Source organism: Chiloscyllium plagiosum, unplaced genomic scaffold (genome assembly GCF_037043375.1).
Source record: "Chiloscyllium plagiosum isolate Xiang-an unplaced genomic scaffold, Cpla_swu_hap1 HiC_scaffold_6, whole genome shotgun sequence".
In the NCBI taxonomy this organism is placed as follows: Eukaryota; Metazoa; Chordata; class Chondrichthyes; order Orectolobiformes; family Hemiscylliidae; genus Chiloscyllium; species Chiloscyllium plagiosum.
The window spans coordinates 49644712-49666440 of record NW_028270144.1 but is presented as its reverse complement, the minus strand read 5'-3'; the positions used below and the strand labels follow the sequence as shown (position 1 = coordinate 49666440).

General features: G+C 42.4%; 1 protein-coding gene across 4 annotated transcripts in view; it reads left to right on the top strand.

The window, feature by feature from the left end:
• The first annotated feature begins 2052 nt into the window (after positions 1-2052).
• The window catches only part of dnajc3a (DnaJ (Hsp40) homolog, subfamily C, member 3a), a 74131-nt gene continuing 54454 nt past the window's right edge, over positions 2053-21729 (top strand). The window contains exons 1-2 of one of the 4 annotated variants that reach the window (XM_087987993.1): positions 2053-2495; positions 17314-17424. In XM_087987993.1, the coding sequence (XP_087844119.1) occupies positions 2414-2495; positions 17314-17424 (193 nt within the window). In that variant the 5' untranslated portion in view covers positions 2053-2413. Of the gene's footprint in view, positions 2496-2528; positions 2641-17313; positions 17425-21729 lie in introns of those variants that run through there. The other 3 variants (XM_043691462.2, XM_087987991.1, XM_087987992.1) reach the window with 3 other exon arrangements.

Below are 21729 nucleotides of genomic sequence, written 5' to 3'. Positions count from 1 at the left end.
AGACAGCGGAGCAGCAATTGAAGGGTTTCTGGAAATAATTCAGGAGGCACAGTTAAAAATCATCTCAAGGAAGGAAATACATATTCTGGGGAGGACGAGGCAACCACGTTAGACTAGGAAAGTCAGGGACAACCTAAAAGCAAAAGAAAAGATTAGTAGGAAGCTAGAGGAATGGAAGCCTTTATAAATCAGCAGAAGAAACTAAAAAGTAATGAGGAAGGAAATGAAACACTAGGGTAAATTAGCTAGTAATATAAGAGTATTGCAATAGGTAGAGATAGTTAAAAGGGAAGAGTGGACATTGGACTGCTAGAAAAATGAGGTTGGAGAAGTAGTAAAGGGAATAAAGAAATGGTGGAGGAACAGAATTGTAACAGTATTAGTTTTCACAGTGGAAGACATCAGCAGCACACCAGAGTCAGAGGTAAGTAGCCTCTGGAAAGGAGGTGTTGGGGAAGCTGAAAGGTCTGAAGGCGGATAATTCATCTAGAACTGATGGACTCCCCCCCCCGGAGTTTTGAAGTAGATAGCATCGGCGGTGATCTGACTGGAGTCAGGGAGGGTCCCAGAGGACCCTCTGTTCAAGAAGGGAGGGAGCCACAAGACAGAAGCCAGTTAGCCTAACCTGGTGGTTGATAAGATTTTAGTGCACGTTATTAAGGATGAGATTGTGGAATACTTGGAAGTGCATGGTATAATAGTGTTAGCACAACTTTGTCAAAGGAAAGTCATACCAGGCAAATCTGTTAGAATTCTTTTGGAGAAGGTAATGAGCATGTCAGACAAAGGAGAGCCAGTGGATGTGTTCTAGTTGCATTCCCAGAAGGTCTTTAAGAAGGTGCAGCATTACAGTCTGTTAAATAAGCAAGAACCCATGGTGTTAGGAGCATGGATAGAAGAGTAGCAGAGTGTGGAGATAAATGTTTCTTTTCAGCAGCCAGTCACCAGTGGATTTCCACAGTGAATAGTGTGGAGATCACAATTACACATTAACAATCTGGATGAAGGAACCGAGGGCATTGTTGCTGCGTTTGTGAATGATACAAAGATAGGCAGATGGATAGGTTGTGGGGAGGCTGCTGAAGTACTTGGATAGGCTAAGACAGTGGGCAAAGAAGTGACAAATGGAATATAATGTAGGAAGATGGAAAGTTATGAACTTTAATTGGAAGAATAGAGATATAGACTATTTTCTATATGGGCTTTGGATCTCTGAAGTGCAAAGAGACGTGGGAGTTCTAGTTCAGGATTGTCTTAACATGCAGGTTCAGTTAGCAGTTAGGAAGGCAAATGCAATATTAGCATTCATTTGTAGAGGGCTCGACTATAAGGCCAGAGATGAGCTGCTGAGGCTGTACAAGGCCCTTAGCAGACTGCACTTTGAATGCTATGAGCAGTTGTGGTCCAGTATGTCTACGGAAGTTTGTGATGGCCTTGGAGTGTTCCAGACAAGATTTATGAAAATTATCCTGGTGATTAAGATAGGAGAAGTAGTTGAGGACTGGAGGTCAGTACTTGATGGAATTTAGAAGGGTGAGTGTGGATTTAGTAGAAACTTATAGAACCTACAGGCCTGAAACATAGTGGAGGTGGAGATGTTCCCACTAGCAGGTAGATACTAGGTCCTGACAGCACATCCAGAGTGAAGGGATGACCTTTTGTGGAATTTATTACCGCAGAAGGCTGTGGAGGTCAAATCATTGGGGAATTTATCGGTCATAATCCTAATATGGTTAAGATCATTCAAGACTAGGTCTACGTTGAAAATTTTTATTCAGTTCAATTTAAATTCCCTGGGCTGTTGTGATGGATTGCGAACCCTATCTTCGAGTACATTGAGAGCGAAGCGGGACGCAGGTTCACGGAGAGAGTTGCAGGATTAGATCAGCGTGGAATCGAAGATAACTTTGTCAGAGGCGGGGCAGCAGGACGGCGCACGCGGGGCGGGGTTTGTTTCGGAGTCCACGTCATCCTGTTCGTCACGTGTAGCAGGGTCTTGCGTGGCCGCTGCCCATTCAGAGTGAGGTATGACCTGTTCTGCTGCCATCCAATCAGAGCAAACCACGACTGATGGGTTCTGGATTTTAAGAGAACGGCGTTGCGAGGAAGGGATTAATTGAGCGGCCCAGCGGGATAGGGGTTAACTGAGCATTAAGTGACTTGCAGGACTAGGATCGACCCATCACTGAATGACCACTGATAGGGGAATCAATCCAGCAGCGTGCGGCCTGATTCAGAGAGACGTTAGCCTGAATCCGTGACAGCGGCCCAGAGGCAGGCTTGATCCCGGTGAGACAGTAGCTGTATCGGTTGGGAAAGTAGCTTCTTCTGGAGATCCGACAGGTCAAGATTAACTCGGGCCGAGGTAGAGCCTCGCGCTCCGCCGCACGCCCGAGGATTCGAAAGCTTCGGGATGGTGGCGCCACGGGCCTGCCTGAGGAAAGTGAACTACTACATTCCCTTCCTGTTGGTCATCATCGATCTTCAGTGTGAAGGTGAGGGACGGGTGCGTCGCTGTCCGGCCTCGGCCGTGTCCTGTTCTCCAATCTGCGTGCTCCAGAGCCAGGGCATATGTCTGGGACAAGGCCCAGCAATCGCCTCATCTTGCCTGCTGAGGTTTACAGCCAGAAACTGATTTCGGTAACTATTTGTCCCTATACAAACTGGAAAGATTAAGACATAGCAATCCTGCTAATCATGCCAGTCCATTCCCCGATGGAAGCTTTAGATTTCGTTACAAGTTTAGCTGTTTGTTTGGCACCTGGCCTTTACCAGTGGTGTAACTAAGGGAGAATTAGTTGTAGAACACTGGAGCTGAAACAGAGTTTATCCTCAAGTATATTTCTTAAGTGTCATTTTGTGTAGACTTGAGCAGGAAAATCTCTTAATTTTGTGCAAATCTAATTTTGTAAACAGAAGCCAGCAATAAAATCAATTCTGTAGTTGCCAGCCTTATGGGGCTGCCTTATGAGCTTTAACAAGGTTCCAAAGAAGCAGCTGTACTTTTTAAAAGTAGCAGAAACTAGATTGAGTCAGTGAGGTGTTTTGTCTTAAACATATAAAACTAACCAAGTTAATGTGGCAACACTTCATTGGTGATCAAACTGATATTGGAAGAAGGGAAAGAAGTTTTCTGCTGCTTTTGCTTTTCCTAAGTTGCTTCAGCTGACACAACTTGTATTGTTACACAAGTAGCTAATGTTTGGTGAGTTTCTTGTAAATGACTTATTATGTTCCTGAGGTTCAGTATCTAGAAGGTTAATAAACTATATATTTTTAAACAAGCTACATATAAAGTGGAGTATAATAAAGTAGTTCCTTTGACACTTAAATGTGTTCTATGAATTATATCGCAGTTGCAACCCCTGGTAGCTCCAGAATGCTGGTGCGCTTTCTTTTATTGGTCATAGTATTGAGTATAGGACTTGGGATGTCATGATGTGGCTGTACAGGACATTGGTTAGGCCACTTTTGGAATATTGTGTGCTTTTCTAGTCTCCATCCAATAGCAAGGATGTTGTGAAATTTGGAAGGGTTCAGAAAAAATTTACAAGGATGTTGCCAGGGTTGGAGGGCTTGTGCTATAGGGCTGAACAGACTGGGGCTGTTTTCTCGGGAGGGAAAATCTGAGGAGCTTATAAAATCATCAGGGACATGAATAGAGTAAAGGGACAAGATCTTTTCCCCCAGGGTGGGGTTGTCCAGAACTAGAGTGCAGTTTAGGGTGAAAAGGGACCTGAGGGGCAACTTTTTCATGCAGATGGTGTTGCATGTATGAAATGAGCTGCCAGAGGAAGTGGTGGAGGCTAGTTCAATTATAGCCTTTTAAAAGGCATCTGGATGGATATATGAATAGGAAGGGTTTAGAGGGATGTGTGCCAAGTGCTGGCAAATGGGACTAGATTAATTTAGAATATCTGAACAGTATGGATGAGTTGAATTGAAGGATCTGTTTCCCTGCTGTACATCTGACTAAATGCTTTAGGCAAGGGATTGCATTTGGGAAGATGTAAAGCAGGCTATGCTTGACTTGATATTGATTAGTTAAATCGCAGTTGCCATAATGATTTGAATTTTAAAATTCAGTTTGAGAGCGATACAATTGATGGATTTTTAAAGTAGAGGGCATGAAAGCAGAGCTGGCTAAAGTGAATTAGCAAATTTAGCTTGGGGTCAATAAAGATGCATTAACAGACATTGTAAGGAGAGATTTCAGAATAAACGGACTGGATACAATCCAACAGGTAAGAAAATTTTGAGGGATGGACACATCTGTAGTTAACTGGAGAAATTTTGTGAAAAGTAAACTCCTAGAATTGTACAAAGACACCTGGTAGGTCAGAAAATTGGGCAGAATATTTTTTTAAAAACCATGATCAAAAAACTTATGGGGTTAGGCTGAGTGGATGCTAGCCAGAAATATTTAAAAAAACAGACCGCAAAGGTTTGTATAGTTTATGGAACAGAATTAAGTGTGAGCACTGATCCTGTAGGAAGTTAACCTGGTGAATTAATATGAAAAATGTTAGGTGACTTGAACAGATATTTTGCATCAGTCTTCACTACAGAGGGCACAAGTTACATCCCAGAAGCAGCAATAAACTAGAAAATGAAAAAGAGGAATTGCAAGAAAATCACAATTTACTGGAGAAGTGATCCTGGTTAAATTGCTGAAGCACTGGCTGAAAGGTGCCCTGATGGACTTCATCTGAGGATCTTAAGAGGTGGCTGGTGAGATAGCTGATGCATTGGTTTCAAGTTTCCAAACCTTGTTTTAAGGGCAGTTCTACTAGATTGGAAGTGAATGTAATTCCCTTTTAATTTGATGAAGAATGAAGGACTGCAGGCCAGTTAGCATAACATCTAAATAGAAAAAAACATTAGAACCCACTGTCCAAAGATGTGCAGATTAGTTGGTTTGGTCATGCCAAATTACCCAGAGTATCTAGGCATGTGCAGATTAGGTGGATTAGCATGGGAAATGCAGGGCTATAGCATACAGAATGGTTCTGGGTGGGATTCTTCAGCGGGTTAATGTGGATTGAATGGCTTGCTTCCCCACTGTTGGGATCCTATGATTGTGTTATTAAAGAAGTTTTATAACAGGGTACTTGGATAAATTCAAAATCATCTGAGAATCGCAATGGTTTTGTGAATGGTCAAACATTATTTACCTACCTATTTAGAACTCCAAATAGATAACATGTGTCTAAAGGGGAACGGGGAGGAGTACTGTACTTAAAATTTCCAGAAGGTAAGGTGCTGCTTCAGAGGATGTTGTGGAAAATAACCCCTCTTGTAGGAGCAACATACTGACATGGATAGGAGATTGGCTGGCAAATGGGGAGTACCCACATTTGGGTCTTTTTCAAGTTGGTACGAGTAACAAGTGTTGTGCCACTGATCATTGCTAAGACCTTTACAATTTCTGTAAATGGCTAGGATGAAGGAATGGTGTCAAATTGGCTGACAAACTGAAGAGGATAGCAGATTACAACATGATAGAGATGAAGTGAGGAGGCAAAGATGTGGCAAATGGGGTAAATTTCTGGGATAGTATGAATTTGGTCACTTTACAGGAAAAATAAAGCATCGTCTAAGTGATGAGGTGATGCATAGGGATCTGTGTGCATGAATTACAAAAGGTTAGTATGCAGGTACAGTAATAATTAGGAAAGTGAATAGAAATGCGACTGTCATTGGCTTGGACCAGCATTTTTATTGCCCATTCCCAATTGTCCAAAGGGCAGTTAAGTCAACAGCATTGCTGTAGGTCTGGAGTCAGATTTAGGCCAAATTAGGGAAGAACACAAACTTCCTTCCCTGAAGGACATTTAGTGAGTCATTGGGTTTTTCCAGCAAATGACAATGGTTTCATGGTCATTATTAGACTTTTTTTGTCATTCTGGATTTTGAGTTCACACTCCATCTGCTGTGGCAAGATTTGAGCCTAGGTTCCCAGAAAATTACCTAAATTAAGTCTAGCAATTTAATTCCAGTAGGCCATCGTGTAAATTAACATCTGGGAAATTGACCGCAGCAGTAGAGATGATGCTTCTGTTACACAAAGCATTAGTTGGATTGCATCTCGAGTACTGTGTACAGGCATTCTCACCTTTTTGATGTCAACAATGAAGTAAGTAGATTCAGAGAGTATTTATCAGACTGTGAAGATTGAACTAGGCCTTATTTGCTGAGGTTTAGAGCAAAGGTTGAATTATTTTAGATATATGATCCAAAGAGGTCTTGATTGATTAAATATGGTGAGGACGATACACCTTGTGAGAATCTATAACTATGGGCCACTATCTTAAAAATCAGGGCGGCCAAATTAGAAAGGTGAGGTGAATTTTTTTTTAATATATACTCGGTAGCAAAACGTTGGAGTTTTTTTTCTGAAAAGATGACTGAAGTGTCTTCAATATCCAAGTGTAGGTACATTGTCACATTGCTTAATCAGAATCTGTGCCCCATATTAGCAACTGATAGGTAAAATCACATGGATCTAGGGATAACTTGTCAAGTAGACCACAGCCTTCTGTCTGACTGTTAAGTCAGCTTTGTAGCCACTTGGCTAGCCCTCCTTGGATCCCATGTAATCTAACCTTGGTTCGACATGACAAATTGGTTACTTTGTCTACAGGGACTTTAGCAAGGCCTTGAACAAGGTCAACAGCTTTGCCTTCATCTATGTTTGTCATTATAATTAAATATTTCAATCGAGTTAGTGACATGATTTCCCATGCACAAAGTCATGCTGACTAACCCTAATTAGTCCTTGTCTTTCCAAATGCATTTACATCCTCTCAGAATCCCTTCCAACAAATTATCTACTACTAATGTTAAGCTACCTGATCTGTTGTTTTGTGGCTTTTCCTTGCAGCCTTCCTTAAACCAGGCACAACGTTAGCCACCCTCCAGTCTTCCGGCACCTCACTTGTGGCTGTCAGTGATACAAATGGGATGGGGGGGGGGGGTGTTGGTCCAGGAACAGAGGAATTTTGGGGTCCTTTTACACAGATCCAGCTTAATGGGAAACTGGAGGGGTTGGGGAGGATGCACAGAGGAAGTTCAGCAACACATTTCCTAAGTTTTGGAACATTTTAACAATGAAAGGCTAAATAAACTCTGGTTGTTTTTTTTACAGCAGAGAAGGCTTTCCCTTTTTGCCTGGAGGGTGGTGGGAATCTGGAATGCACTCTCAGGCAGTAGAGGTGGGAAATCTTTCAACAGTTTTAAAAAGTACATTTTAGTGCTTGAAATACCATAATATTTGATGCTACGGATTGAATGCTGGAAGGTGGGATTAGTGTAGATAGATTGGCGCATAAAATGGTGCCAGAGGGATTCTTCTATGCCATATGACTACTTAATAGGTTTTCAGGAGTAGGCAGGGATGAGGATTTGAAGTCACAATCAGGTCAGTTAACAACTTATTGAATGGTGTGGCATGCTTGAGGGGTTGAAAGGCCTATGACTGGTTCTAATTCATGCTTATGTAAAGTTGTCAATGTGTAACAATTATTTCCCATAAATTTAAGTTAAGTTTTAATTGGGACATTACTGAAAACAAAGGCAGAACACTAGATCTCATTGGGAGAAGTTGTTTGCAAGATTACTAACAGCAGGTTGAATTTAATTGCTACCAGAGAGCTGGTGCGTCTGCATCTGTTTAAGTTGGCACCTTTTCTAAAATCTAGATTAGAGTGGTGCTGGAAAAGCACAACATCCGAGGAGCAGGATTCCTGATGAAGAGTTTTTGCCTGAAATATCGAAATTTTTTTTTCTCTGCTCCTTGGATGCTGCCTGACCTGCTGTGCCTTTCCAGCACCACTCTTACCTAGACTCTGATCTCCAGCATCTGCAGTCCTCACCTTTGCCTGCCTTTTTAAAAATGTTGTCCTAGGTCTCGAGCTGCTTTCTCAATATTTGGAAACACGTTGGATCTGACTGTTGACCAAAGAGGTAAATTTTGAGTATGGTGCAAGAGGGGTTTTGGGAGGACTTCTGCCTTCAAAAAACACCAGCAGTCAAGCTATGAAGTCAAAGTTCCAAATTGGAACAGCTGTTCAAGGGTTAGAGACTGCCCAAATAAGGCATATGATGATTGAGATTGGAAAATGTGGATGAGAATTTTAAATTTTTAGTTTTGCTGAACTCCCAAAGTCAACTTTGGTCTAGAAGCATAGCTATGATGGGTGAGCAGGAATCAGTTTGAGTACAGAAGGACTTTGGATTAGCTCCTGTTTATGGAGGGTAGCACTCTTCAGACAGGCCAAGAATTCATTAAGCAGTCACATCTATGTGAACAACAACACAGATGAGAGTTTTGGTAGCTGAACTGAGGTAGGGATGGAATCAGGTGATGGTATGGAGGTGGACTTAGTGGTCTTCAAGGTGGTATGAATATGTTTTTGGGAGCTCAGCTCAATGAAATCACATTAGAATTGCAAAGATATTTGGTTCATGCTGCGAACAGCTTTCAAGTAGAGGGAAGAAGCTATCCCCTTTTAAGGAGTCAGTTTTTGGAATGTGTTGAGACAGTGGTTTAAGTCTTCCTAATATATACTTGAATGTAAACTGTGTTGGCAAAGTAGTCTGACAGTTTGGATTTAGATTTTTTGAACGGTGATGGTGTGTTCGAACATAGTCTTGATATGGACCAGACCAGACCCTCTCAATATTTTAAGATAGCCTAGACTCTAACCTTTTTCAATTTTAAAAGCAAATGTGAAGTGCTATATTATAGATGCAATTTGACTGGTCAAACTACTCAACATTGAGCAAAACACAATTTATTCAACAAATTTTTGTTAAAGCACAACAAAATAAATAACTTTGGAAAACCTAACAGATAATATATACAGTAGCTATTACTAATTAACTGTGTTCAATGAGTAACATCCCATAAAATACCCCTTGACTAAAAGGCAGAAAACAGATTTTCTCACAGGCAGTGCCCAGAGTAGGAAGAGAAACCCCAGCTTCTAGCTGTAGTGGGGGGGGTGGTTTGCGAATTAGATGCTTCAAGATGGCAGCAGCTTGTGATAACAAAAGCTTTAAAGAGAAACTAGAAATAGATGGCCACACCCATTCAGGCTTTTTTTCTATATAACGGCTGTCAAGTTGGTGGTTAGACTGTTCCTCCCTTCTTGTTAACTCTCTCGTTTCAAAGGGTACCAGGACAAAATACACCTCTGAAAGCCACAGTGTTATCACACTTTAATCACAGTACCTCATGGGATCAGGTCAATCGGAGTAAAGCTGTGATTGCAGTATGCCCTTGTCACTATGTCTGTTAGGTCTGTCTTGCTGGTGTGGCAGAATACCAGGGATGGTAATGAAGTCTCAGAAATTGGCTTAATGCTCATTACTGGAGCGCTAATCTGGGCCTAGGGATTACCAATCCAGTATCATTACACCATGAAACTGCCCTCTGGATTATTTTCTTGAACACTCAAACAAAACTGTGGTTTTGAGCAGAGGGATGGGCAGTGGCTGTTTGAACAAGTAGTAATTGCTTTGTTTTGAGCAAGAGAGACTTGTGGGGATCGTGATAGAACATTGAACATTATAGCGCAGTATCGTCCCTTTGGCCCTTGATGGTTTCACAGGTTGGCGCAACAAATCTGAAGCCCATCTAACCTACAGTATTTCATTTTCATCCATATGTTTATCCAATTACCTTAAAGTTGGCAAGTCTACTACTGTTAAGGACATTCCACAACCTCTACTATTCTGAGTAAAGAAACTACCTCTGACATCTGCCCTGTATCTATCACCGTCAAGTTAAAGCTATGACCCCTCGTGCTAGCCATCACTATCTGAGGAAAAAGGCTCTCCACTGTCCACCCTATCTAACCCTCTGATCAGCTTGTGTGCCTCTATTAAGTCACCACTCAACTTTCTTCCTAATGAAAACAGCCTCGAGTCCCTTGGCCTTTTCTCATAAGACCTTCCCTTCATTAGATTAGAACCTCCACAGTGTGGAAACAGGCTCTTCGGCCCAACAAGTCCACACCAACCCTCCGAAGAGTAACCCACCCAGACCCATTTCCCACTGACTAAAGCACCTAACACTATGGGCAAGTTAGCACTGCCAATTCACCTAACCTGCACATCTTTGTACTGTGGGAGGAAACCAGAGCACCTGGAGGAAGCCTACGCAGACACTGGGAGAATGTGTAAACTCCGTATAGGCAGTCATCCGAGGCTGGAATTGAACCGGGGACCCTGGTGCTGTGAGGCAGCAGTGCCACCCCCTCAGCCACCATGCTGCCCCATACCGGGCAACATTCTAGTAAATCTCCTCTGAACCCTTTCCAAAGCTTCCACATCCTTCCTATAATGTGGCAACCAGAACTGGATGCAATACCCCCAAGTCCGGCCATGCCAGAGTTTTGTACAGCTGCAATTGTGGCTCCGAAATTCAGTCAGTCTACCAATAAAAGCTAACACACCGTATGCCTTCTTAAGAACCCTATCAACCTGGGTGGCAACTTTCAGGGATTTATGTACATGGACACTGACATCCCTCTGCTCATCCACACTGCCACCCATCTTGCCATTAGCCCATACTCTGTATTCCTGTTGTTCCTACCAAAGTGAATCACCTCACACTTTTCTGCACTAACCTCCACTTGCCACCTCTCAGCTCAGCTGTGCAGTTTATCTATGGCCCTCTGTAACCTGCAACATCCTTCAGCACTATCCACAACTCCACTGACCTTGGTGTCATCTGCAAATGTACTAACCCATCCTTCTATGCCCTCATCCAGATCACTTATAAAAATGACAAACAGCAGTGGCCCCAAAATAGACCCTTGCAGTATACCACTAGTAACTGAGCTCCAAGATGAGCATTTCCCATCAACCACCAGCCTCTGTCGTCTTTTTAGCTAGCCAATTTCTGATCTAAATCGCTAAATCACCTTCAATCACATGCCTCCTTATTTGTGCATTAGCCTACTGTGGGGAACCTTATCAAACACCTTACTGAAATCCATATACACCATCCACTGCTTTACCCTTATCCACCTGTTTGGTCACCTTTTCTTTCTCAAATAACTCTATAAGGTTTGTGTTATGACCCACCCTTCATACTGTGTTGACTATCCCTAATCAACTTATTCCTTTCTCGATAAATTTTACCTCAACTTTTTTCAACACTTTACCCACAACCAAAGTAAGGCTCACAGGTCTATAACTACCAGGGTTGTCTCTACTCCTCTTGAACAAGGGGACAACGTTTACTATCCTCTAGTCTTCTGGCATTATTCCTGTAGACAATGATGACATTAAAAATCAAATCAAAAGACTGCAATCTCGCCCCTGGCTTCCCAGAGAATTGTAGGATAAATCCCGTATGCCCAGGGGACTTGTCTATTTTCACACTTTCCAGAATTGCTAATGCCGCCACCTTGTGAAGCTCAATCCCGTCTAGTCTAGTCTAGTAGCCTGTATCTCAGTATTCTCCTTGGCTACGTGCTTTTTCCAGTGTGAGTACTACCAAAAACAATTCATTTAACGCTTCTCCTATCTTCTGACTCCATGCACACTTCCCACTACTGTCATTGATTGATTGTCCCTAATATTACTCCAGTCATTCTTTTGTTCCTGATATACCTTCAGAAAGTTTTCCTTGATCCTATCTGCCAAAGACTGGTCATGTCCCCTCCTGGCTGCTCTTTTAGGTTTTTCCTGGCTAACTTGTAAGTCTCGAGCACCCTAACTGAGCATTTACGTTTCATCCTTACATCAGCCTCTTCCTTCCTCTTGACTAGAGATTCGCCTTTAGTAAACCACCGCTCCCTTGCTCGACCACTTCCTCCCTGCCTGACCGGTACATACTTATCAAGGATACGCTGTAGCTCTTCCTTGTGTAAACTCCACATTTCAATTGTGCTCATCCTCTGCAGCTTCCTTCCCTATCCTATGCATACTGAATCTTGCCGAATTGCATCATAATTGCCTTTCCCCCAGCTGTAACTCTTTCCCTGTGGTATATACCTATCCCTTTCTGAGAATGTGTATCAGGTATAAGCAGGCAGGGAAAGAGTTAAGTTCTGAGTTTTGTGAAGCGAGGTTCAGCTGAGCATGACTCAGATCAGATAAGCACTTACAGTTAAGAATGGGGTGCTGGAGGCAAGGGTGGTGGGTTAACAAGGTGGTAAAGCATTCATTATGTAGAGGCATTTAACAATATTAAAAGCATTCAGTATGCAAGGTCTGCTAATAGGGGGAAAAAGTATCCATTGTATGAATCTAGTTAACAAGGTTAAGAATAAAGGGCTTGGTCTCTGCTATTGATTCTCGTTAATTGTAATGATCAGCCAATTAATGTGTTGCCTTATCTAGATGCTCCTCCCTATAAAATGACTATATAATTCATTAAGAAACTGCTATTTGAGAGAGAAGACCGCGAACCCATGTTTCTGTGCACATGGGTGATCGTTCTCTCTCTGTCTCTCTGTCTCGGAGCGTTTTTGGTCGACTGAGAGGGGAGCGGGACATTTCTATCATTAAAGTAAACATGACTGAATTATGGTCACAACCACCAAAGTGCTCATCACCTTCAAATCCAATACCTGGCCAGGTTCACTACCCAGTATTAAATACAGAATCATCTTTGCTATCCTTTCCTCTACATCTCTGGAACTATTCGGAGGCATATAGACAACTCCCAACAGGGTGACCTCTCCTTTTCTTGTATGTCACCTCAGCCCATATTACCTCCAATAGATGAGTCCTCAAACATCTCATCTGCCTCCGTAATGCTGTCTTTGAGTAACAATGCCACTCCTCCCCCTCTTTTACCTCTTTCCTGTTCTTACTGAAACATCAAAGGTACCAAAGGAATCAGTATTTGGATGTATTAAGCCTTTTCCTTTTGAGATGACCAAACAGCTCAATGGGCTAGTTTCTTCTGTACTGTGCAAAAGTGAGGACTGCAGATGCTGGAAACCAGAGTTTAGATCAGAGTGGTGCTGGAAAAGCACAACAGGTCAGGCTTCTGTACTGTGCTGTATTATCCCATGTTTCTATGATACTCAAATTTACTTGCAGAGACTCAGACACCTACAGCCCAAAAGTAGCTATTTGGCTCATCATATCTGCAAAGGTCTACCTGCACTCATCCTATTTTCCAGCTCTTGGCTCCGCTTTGCAGGCAATGAAAATGCATGTGAACCTCTAAAATGCTGTGTAAATGTTCGAGTTTGTGATCACCATTTCAAGTCTTGACCTCCAGATTCTAATCACCTTCATGGTGGAAAATGTTTCTCTTGATTCTCCTCATGGCTTTCTATCTCAACGCTGTCAGAAGCCTTTTAGAAAAGGCCCAAGATAATAGATTAGCATTGTTAAATGTTTAGTCATGAATCATGCAGTGCAGAAGGGGTCATTTGGCCCATCATTTTTATAATGTTATTAGTACATTGGAACACCAGAACTGCCGAAGTGCTCCAGCTGTGGCCTAAACAAAGTTCTGTACAGCTCCAACATAACCTCCCTGCTCTAATGAAGTATGCCTCGACTGAAAGGCAAGAGTTTCGTATGTTGTTAACCTGCTGTGCATCTTTAGGGATTTGTGGATAAGCACCCTCAAGATCTCATTGTTCCTGAGCTTGCTAGTGTCCTATTGTTCATTGACTATACCCTTGTCTTATTCCTTGTTCCAAAATGCATTGCCTTTTATTAACATATTAAACTCCATCAGTCCTCCTCCAATCTACAGTCCTCCTCATTTAAGACCATCTTCCTTCTTGTCAACTACCTGGACAACCTTGGTGTCATCTGCAAACTTATCACCTCATATTGAAATAGAGAGGGGAAAAAACATATCATGGCTCTCAAATCATGTGGAAGCAGGCCATCAAATCCACACTAATCTTCCGAACAGCATACCATCCAGACCTATCCCTGTAACCCTGCATTTCCCTCGGCTGGTCCACCCATCCTGCACATTACTGGACACCTATGCGGCTATTTAGCATGGCCAGTCTACCTAACTTGCACATCTTTGGACTGTGGGTGGAAATTGGAGTTTCCAAGAGGAAACCCACGCAGACGGGCGAGGAATGTGTAAACTTCACAGTTGCCTAAGACTGGAATCAAACCTCGGTCCATGGCACTGTGAAGCAACAGTGCTAACCATTTGAGCCACCATGCTACTCCAAACTAATCCTGACCAATAAGGGACCCAACACTGATCCTTCTTTGCCACTGGGTACTAGCCTGCAGTCACACAAATGGCCTTCTGCCACCACTTTGAGTCAAAAAATTATGTAATTGTCCATTTTCCTCATTGTATTTCAGTGTGGCACTTTGCTTTCAGGGTAATTAAGAGGTGTTCTAAAAATTACTTTTAATGCATCCTGTGTGTATAAGCACCTCCAGTTTTTAATTTTATTTCAAGAATTATAATCTGTAGAGTTTCTTTATAAATGTAATTTGAATTTCCAGTGACTGGCTAAAGTTAACTTATAGTTTGTCACAGTAATCTTTTTGGCTGATATTTGTGCTATAAACTTCAAAGTTTTTTTCCATTTAACTCCTAACTTTTTTGAAATTAATCAATACCTCATTACCACACTCCTCCTCTCCCCCACCCAGCTAATAAATTACCAGCTAATAAAGTAATAAAATTTACTTTTTCCCTTGTGTATGTGCTTCACTCTCCAGGAAAGACAGTTCAAAGCTATTCTCAGTTCCTGTTTCCTTTTCCAGCCACACATCTGCCTCCTGAACTGAAGTGAATCCTGCAGTTATTTTCACAGCCATCTGAGCTATTTTAAAGAAAACACTTATTGCATTCTAAGTTGCTTTATGATTCAGTTCTGGCTGTCATATGTTGAATATTTATTTGGTTATGCTAGACATAAGAGAATTCAAGCTGGCTACTCAGGATGCTTTGTTTACGTGCCACGCTAGCCTTGTAGTGCATTTGTCATGATTTGATTTTTTTTTTGTTACCTCCCAATCACTTCCAGTTTCCAGGCTTTTAGTGCTTTCATTGGATTTGGCAAGTTTTTTTTTCCCTTTTCCTCTGGAGATGATGAGCTTGAAGATCCTTTTAAAAATTTCTGCAGTGCCAGTAGTTTGTGTATGCTTCATTTTGGTTTTCAAAGTGTCTTGTACTAATGACAACTTACCATCATTTAAGTTGACACTTTTTTAAAATTCTTGTTCACCTCTTTCTACAAAGATTGAACCAAAATGACCTCTCTTTCAAAATCTTTTTGTTATACAGTTGTTATCTATAACATACAATCAGATTTTTTTTTTTTACATGTATTAGCACCAGTAAAGGAGGTGAAGTTCACCATTTGAGCTTTGTTGCCCTTTTCACATGTGAACATGAATACAAACGAGCATCCTGTGTACCTGAATATCAGCAAGCACTGTCCATTCCACCAAAATATTGAGAAAGAATCCAAGAAATTCATTGAATTGCAGAATAGGTAAAAGATTTCTCATCAAGATGTGCGTAACTAATTTTACCATCCACCTTGTCTTCGTCTTCTTCCTCCGACTACTACTACCATATCATCAGTGATAGTAGGACCCTTAGCAGACGTTAGGATGAACAGCCCTTTCCATGATTAGAGTAGTACTGAAAAAGCACAGCAGGTCAGGCAGTATCCGAGGAGCAGGAAAATTGACGTTTTAGGCAAAAGCCCTTCATCAGGAATGAGGCTGGGAGCCTCTCCTTCCCCCAGGCTCAATCCAGATGAAGGACTTTTGCCCAGAATGTCAATTTTCCTGCTCCTCGGATGCTGCCTGGCCCACTGTGCTTTTCCAGTGCCACTCAAATCTTGACTCAATCTCCAGCATCTACAGTACCCACATCTGCCTAGCCCTTCCCACGATCCAGCCCAAGTTTTGGGTCTGCTATGTGGATCGACATCTCTTTTCATCACGAAACGCAACAAATTATAAACCCACAAACATCAACTGCTCTCTAAAGACTAGATTAGATTCCCTACAGTGTGGAAACGGACCCTTCGACCCAACCAGTCCATACCAACCCACCCAGACCCATTTCCCTCTGAATGATGCACCTAACACTATGGTCAATTTAGTACGGCCAATTCACCTAACCTGCACATCTTTGGATTGTGGGAGGAAACCAGAGCACCTGGAGGAAATCCACGCAGACACCGGAAGAATGTGCAAACTCCACACAGTCGCCAGAGGCTGGAATCGAACCTGGGACCCTGCTGCTGTGAGGCAGCAGTGCTAACCACTGAGCCACCGTGCCGCCCAGAGGAAGACAACATCAACAGACTCCCCTTCCTAGACATCACAGTAGAATGAAAAGCCAATGGAGAGCTGCAGGCCAGTGTCTACAGGAAAGCCAGACACATTGTCCCTGTAGTTGAGTATCTGGTCAATCATCCCAACACCCAGAAATGGAACTGCATCAGGATATTACTTAAATGAGCCACAACACACTGCAGTACTCTGACTACAAGAAGCTGAGAAAAATCTCCTATACAATGTATTCAGTAACTACAGTCCGCTGATTTCCTATACAACAGACCTAAACAAGAAGACGCAACATGCCACATTAAAGACAAATCTGAGATGATGACCAGACTACTCAGGCCCTTTAGGCATCATGGTAGCCTGCAAACCTACCACCACACTTGAACAGCTCCTGATGAATTTAAAGGACCTGTGCCAACAGCTCGCAGAACGAACATCATATGCAAAATACCCTGCACGGACTGCAACAAACGTTACACTGGACAGACAGACAGGAAGCTAGCCACCACGATACATGAGCACCAACTAGCCACCAAAAGACATGACCAACTATCGCTGCTGCTGCTCTTCGTCTATGAGTATGGATACCAGTTTAACTGGGATAATTCATCCATCCTGGGACAGGCTAAACAAAGACACACACAGGAATTCCTAAAGACCTGGCATTCAAACCAAAACTCCATTCACATACATTTCAGTTTGGACCCCATTTACCAACGTCTCAAAAAAACCGGCAGTGATATCACCCACCACAACAGATCAAGACATAATCGCAGTAAGCAGGACAGAATACTAGCACTTCATCAGAGGCTCACTGTTACCTAGCATGGTGACAAAATGTCTGAGAACAAATCTACCAGCTCAGCGAGCAAACTTACAACCTGAAGTACTTGTGCTGTCTGCTCCTTTTCTCTCTTGATTTCCTCCAAGTACTTTTTTTTGTTTTCTTGGTAGTCGCACTCAAACTAGTGATAACTGTAAAATTCTAGGTGCCAATATTAATGTCTGCAGTGCTTTATACTGTATATTACTTTTTTTTTCCAGGGATAGAAGGTGGCATAAATGCTGAAGTTGAAAAGCACCTTGAAATGGGAAAGAAGCTGCTGGCTGCAGGACAATTAGCAGATGCGTTGTCTCATTTTCATGCTGCTGTAGGTATGTGCATGTTGGAAATGCATTATTATTACTGTTTGGCTCTTAACAGTACATTCATGGGTGCATTCACCAAGGCATTGTTTCTAGAAATCCGTCCACTTAGCACTTGTCTATAAAGATAGAAACATAGAAAGTATAAGCAGGAGAAGGCCTTTCATGCCTACTATGCCATGATCATATTGAAGGCAGATCACCCAACTGTGTACCCTGTTCCTTCTTTCTCCCCATGTTCTTAGAATCTTATTTAGTTAAAAGGAAGCATTCTTGAAAACATTGTTTTGGTCTCAACTCTGTACTGTGACACAGAACTCCATAGGCTCACCTCTCTTGGGATGAAAACCTTTCTTATCATTCCAGTCCTTGGTTAGACAGTCAACAGTAGGTGTAGGAGTAGGCCATTCAGCCCTTTGAGCCAGCACCACCATTCTTTATGATCATGGCTGATCATCCACAATCTGTATCCTGTTCCTGCCTTACCCCCATAACCCTTGATTCCACTATCTTTAAGAGCTGTATCCATCTCTTTCTTGAAAGTATCCATGGACTTGGCCTCCACTGCCTTCTGGGGCAGCGCATTCCATATCACCACCACTCTGGATGAAGAAGTTTCTCCTCAACTCTGTTCTAAATGGCCTATCCCTTATTTTTAAACTGTGTCCTCTGGTTCTGTACTCACCCATCCTTTAATGGTCTCAATCAGATCCCCTCTCATCCTTCCAAACTTGTATATTCAAGCCCAGTCACTCCAATCTTTCAATGTATGATAGTCCTGCCGTTCCGGGAATTGACCTATGCTGCACTCCCTCAATAGCCACAATGTCCTTCCTCAAATTTGAAGACCAAAACTGCACACACTACTCCAGGTGCGGTCTCACCAGGGCCCTGTACAGCTGCAGAAGGACCTCTTTCATCCTATATTCAATTCCCCTTTGTTATGAAGGCCACCATGCTTTCTTCACTCCCTGCTGTACCTGCATGCTTGCTTTCATTGACTGATGTACAAGGTACCAGATTCCCTGTCGTCGGGAACATCCTTATGTTTATCCTATCTTGTCCTATTGGAATTCTATAAATTTGAGATCCATCTCTTCATCCTTCTAAATGCAAGTGGATATAATCCTAACTATAGTCTCTTTTGATATGTCAGTCCTGCCATCCCAGGAATCCGACTGATAAACCATGAGTGTATTTCCTGATAAGGAGACAATATTGCACACCGTACTCCAGATACTGTCTCACCAAGGCTCTGGACAATTGCAGCAAAGCATCCTACTCTGAATTTAAGTTCTCTCCTTTTAGAAGGCTACTATATCATTTGCTGCCTTCACCATCTGCATGCATACTTTCACCAATTAGTTTACAAGGATTTCCTGGTCTTATCTCTGCCCCTTTCCAAATCTAACACCATTCAGATAATCTACTTTCAATTTTTGCTACCAAAGAGAATAACCTCCTTGTTCATCTGCGTTATGACTTCAGCTGCCATGCATTTACTAATTCTCTCAATTTGTCCAAATCACACGGAAGTATCTCTGCATCCTCCCACCCAGCTTTATCATCTGCAAACTTGGTGGTATTGCACATAATTCCCTCATTTAAATTACTAATGTATTAGTGAATAGTTGGGGTCCAAGAATTTATACATGTGGCACCCCACAAGTCATTATCTGAATCTCTTCTGGTACCTGATCAAAAGAATTTCTGAGATTAATGTGAAGTGTCCTGATAAATGTAAGGTGAGAAGCTTTGATAAAATGTATTTATGACAATATTCAAGTTTTCTTGTTTATAAAACTGTGATGTATGAACCTGAGTGGTTCATTTGGCTCTGAGTCTGCTCTGCCGTTCAATGCGATCATGGTTGATCTGATAATTCTCAGCTCTACTTTGCCTTCTTTAACCCTGGATTCTCTTGATGAATGGGCATCTATCTCTGAATACACTAATGACTTAATTTGTAGAATTCTTAATACAAGTTTACTACACTGAGAGAAGAAATTCTTGTTCTTCCTTCTGAAATGGCTGACTGCTTACTGTAAAGATTGTACCCTCTTGTATATTTCAGTTATAAAACTGGAGAAACTTTGGGTAGGAGCAGCCCATTTAGCTGTTTGGACCTGTTCTGCCATTTGAATATGGTGGAGTCCTACATATCTGTATCACAGGCCCTTTCGCCCACCAAGTCTACTGGTCAAAATGAGGCATTAACTATTCTAATCTCCTCTTCCAGCACTTGGCAAAGCATACAAGGTTTTGGGCCATTTCAAATAAGCATCTAACTACTCGAGTGTTGGGAGGTTCTGCCTGTTCTACCCTTGCAAACAGAGTTCTACATTCCCACAAACCCAGGATGAATAAGGTTTTCCTTGCATCCCCGCGAAGCCTCTTGCCCCTTACCTTATCTCTGCCTCTAGTCCCCAAGGGGAGAAGTTCCTTCCTCTCTGCCCTGTCCATGCCCCTTTTTAATAGGTCTCAATCATGTCACCCTCTGTCTCCACTGCTCTCCAGTCTACCCAATCTCTTTTGTAACTGAAGCTCTCCAGAACAGGCAACATCCTGGTAAATTCCTCTGCATGTTTTCCAGGCTAACCTTATCCCTGCGATAAGGTAAAGTTGCCATTGTCCCAGATGGCTGCTGTCCGTAGAGATGACTGGTGGTGTTGACACCTGAGGTGTTTGGGGGGGGGGGGGGGGGGTAGAGCTGGTGGAGGGGGCATTTTTTTGAGAAGGAGATTGCCTCACAGTAAGCTCAGCTGCTGTGAGAGATGGCCCCATGCTGTCCACATCAATTGCATTGCGAACCAGCTGTCCAGCCAACTGAACTAATTGACCCTTTATTTGGATTCTACAAATGCACACAATGATTCGAGCTGTGGCCTGATGTTTTCACAGTTTCAGTATAATGAACCGTGAACCTCACTAAATCATACTTGATTTCAATGAAAATCTGGAATTAAGAGTTGAATGATGACCACGAACCCATTGTTTGTCAGAAAAAATGCAACTGGCTCACTAATGCCCTTTTGTGGAGGGAAACTGCCATCCTTAACTGGTGTGACCTACAGTAATGTGGTTGACTACTAACCTTGGGGATAGGAAGTAATCACCTAGCTAGCAATGCCCTCAACCTGTGAAAGGATTTATATTTATTTTAAACTCCAGTCTTTCTCCCCATATCCCTTGATGCTTAAAATCTTTCTTGAATATATCCAGTCTTCTGTGGTAGAGAATTACATGGGTTCACCACCCATTTTATCTTTCTTGTTACCTCCTGAACACGGATGCTAGCTTTTTGTGATTCATGCACAATAACCCACAGATCCTCTCTTCTGTAGCTTTCTGCAGTCTTTAAATAATATTTAGCTCTTCCTGTCAAGTTGCATAGCCTCCTACTCTTTCAGATTTTATTCCATCTGTCAAGACTTTTTCCACCACACCATTTTAAACTTATCTTTCTGACCATAACCTTCTCATGTCATCCTGACTACTGGCCATCCCATCTATTTTGGCATCTGCACGCTTGCTGCTACTACTGTCCCCCTCTTCCAGGCAATACTGGATTTAGTGTTATGCAGTGAGGTAGACTTGATAAGAGAGATTAAGGTGAAAGAACCCTTAGGAGGTAGTGATCATAATATGATTGAATTTAATCTGCAATTTGAGAACAAGAATAGAATCCGAGGTATCACAGCTGAATTAAGGCAACTACAGAGGCATGAGGGAGGAGCTGTGTAGAATTGACTGGGAGAGGAGCCTAGCAGGAAAGACAATGGAACAGCAATGGCAGGGATTTCTGGGAGCAGTTCAAGAGACACAGCAGAGATTCATGCTGAAGAAAAGGAAGCATGGTACAGGGAGGACGAGGCAACTATGGCTGACTAGGGAGGTCCGGGAGAGCATAAAAGCAAAAGACAAAGCCTATAATGTGACAAAGGTCAGTGGGAAACGAGAGGATTGGGAAGCTTACAAAGATTAACAGCGGGCAACAGACAAGGAGCGAGAAGGTTAAATAAGAGGGTAAGATAGCCAGCAATAAAGGGGAACACTGTAGAATTTCTTTACATACATAAAGGGCAAAAATGGAAATTGGGCTGCTGGAGAGATAGCGGGGAACAAGGAAATGGCTGAGGAACTAAATAATACTTTGCGTCAGTCTTCATGGTGGAAGACACGAGTAATATCCCAAAAATTCAAGAGTGAGGAGGCAGAGCTGAGTCTGGTGGCTGACATCAAGGAGAAGGTGCTGGAAAAACTGTATGGCCTGAAGGTGGATAAGTCACTTGGACCAGATGGACGAAACCCCAG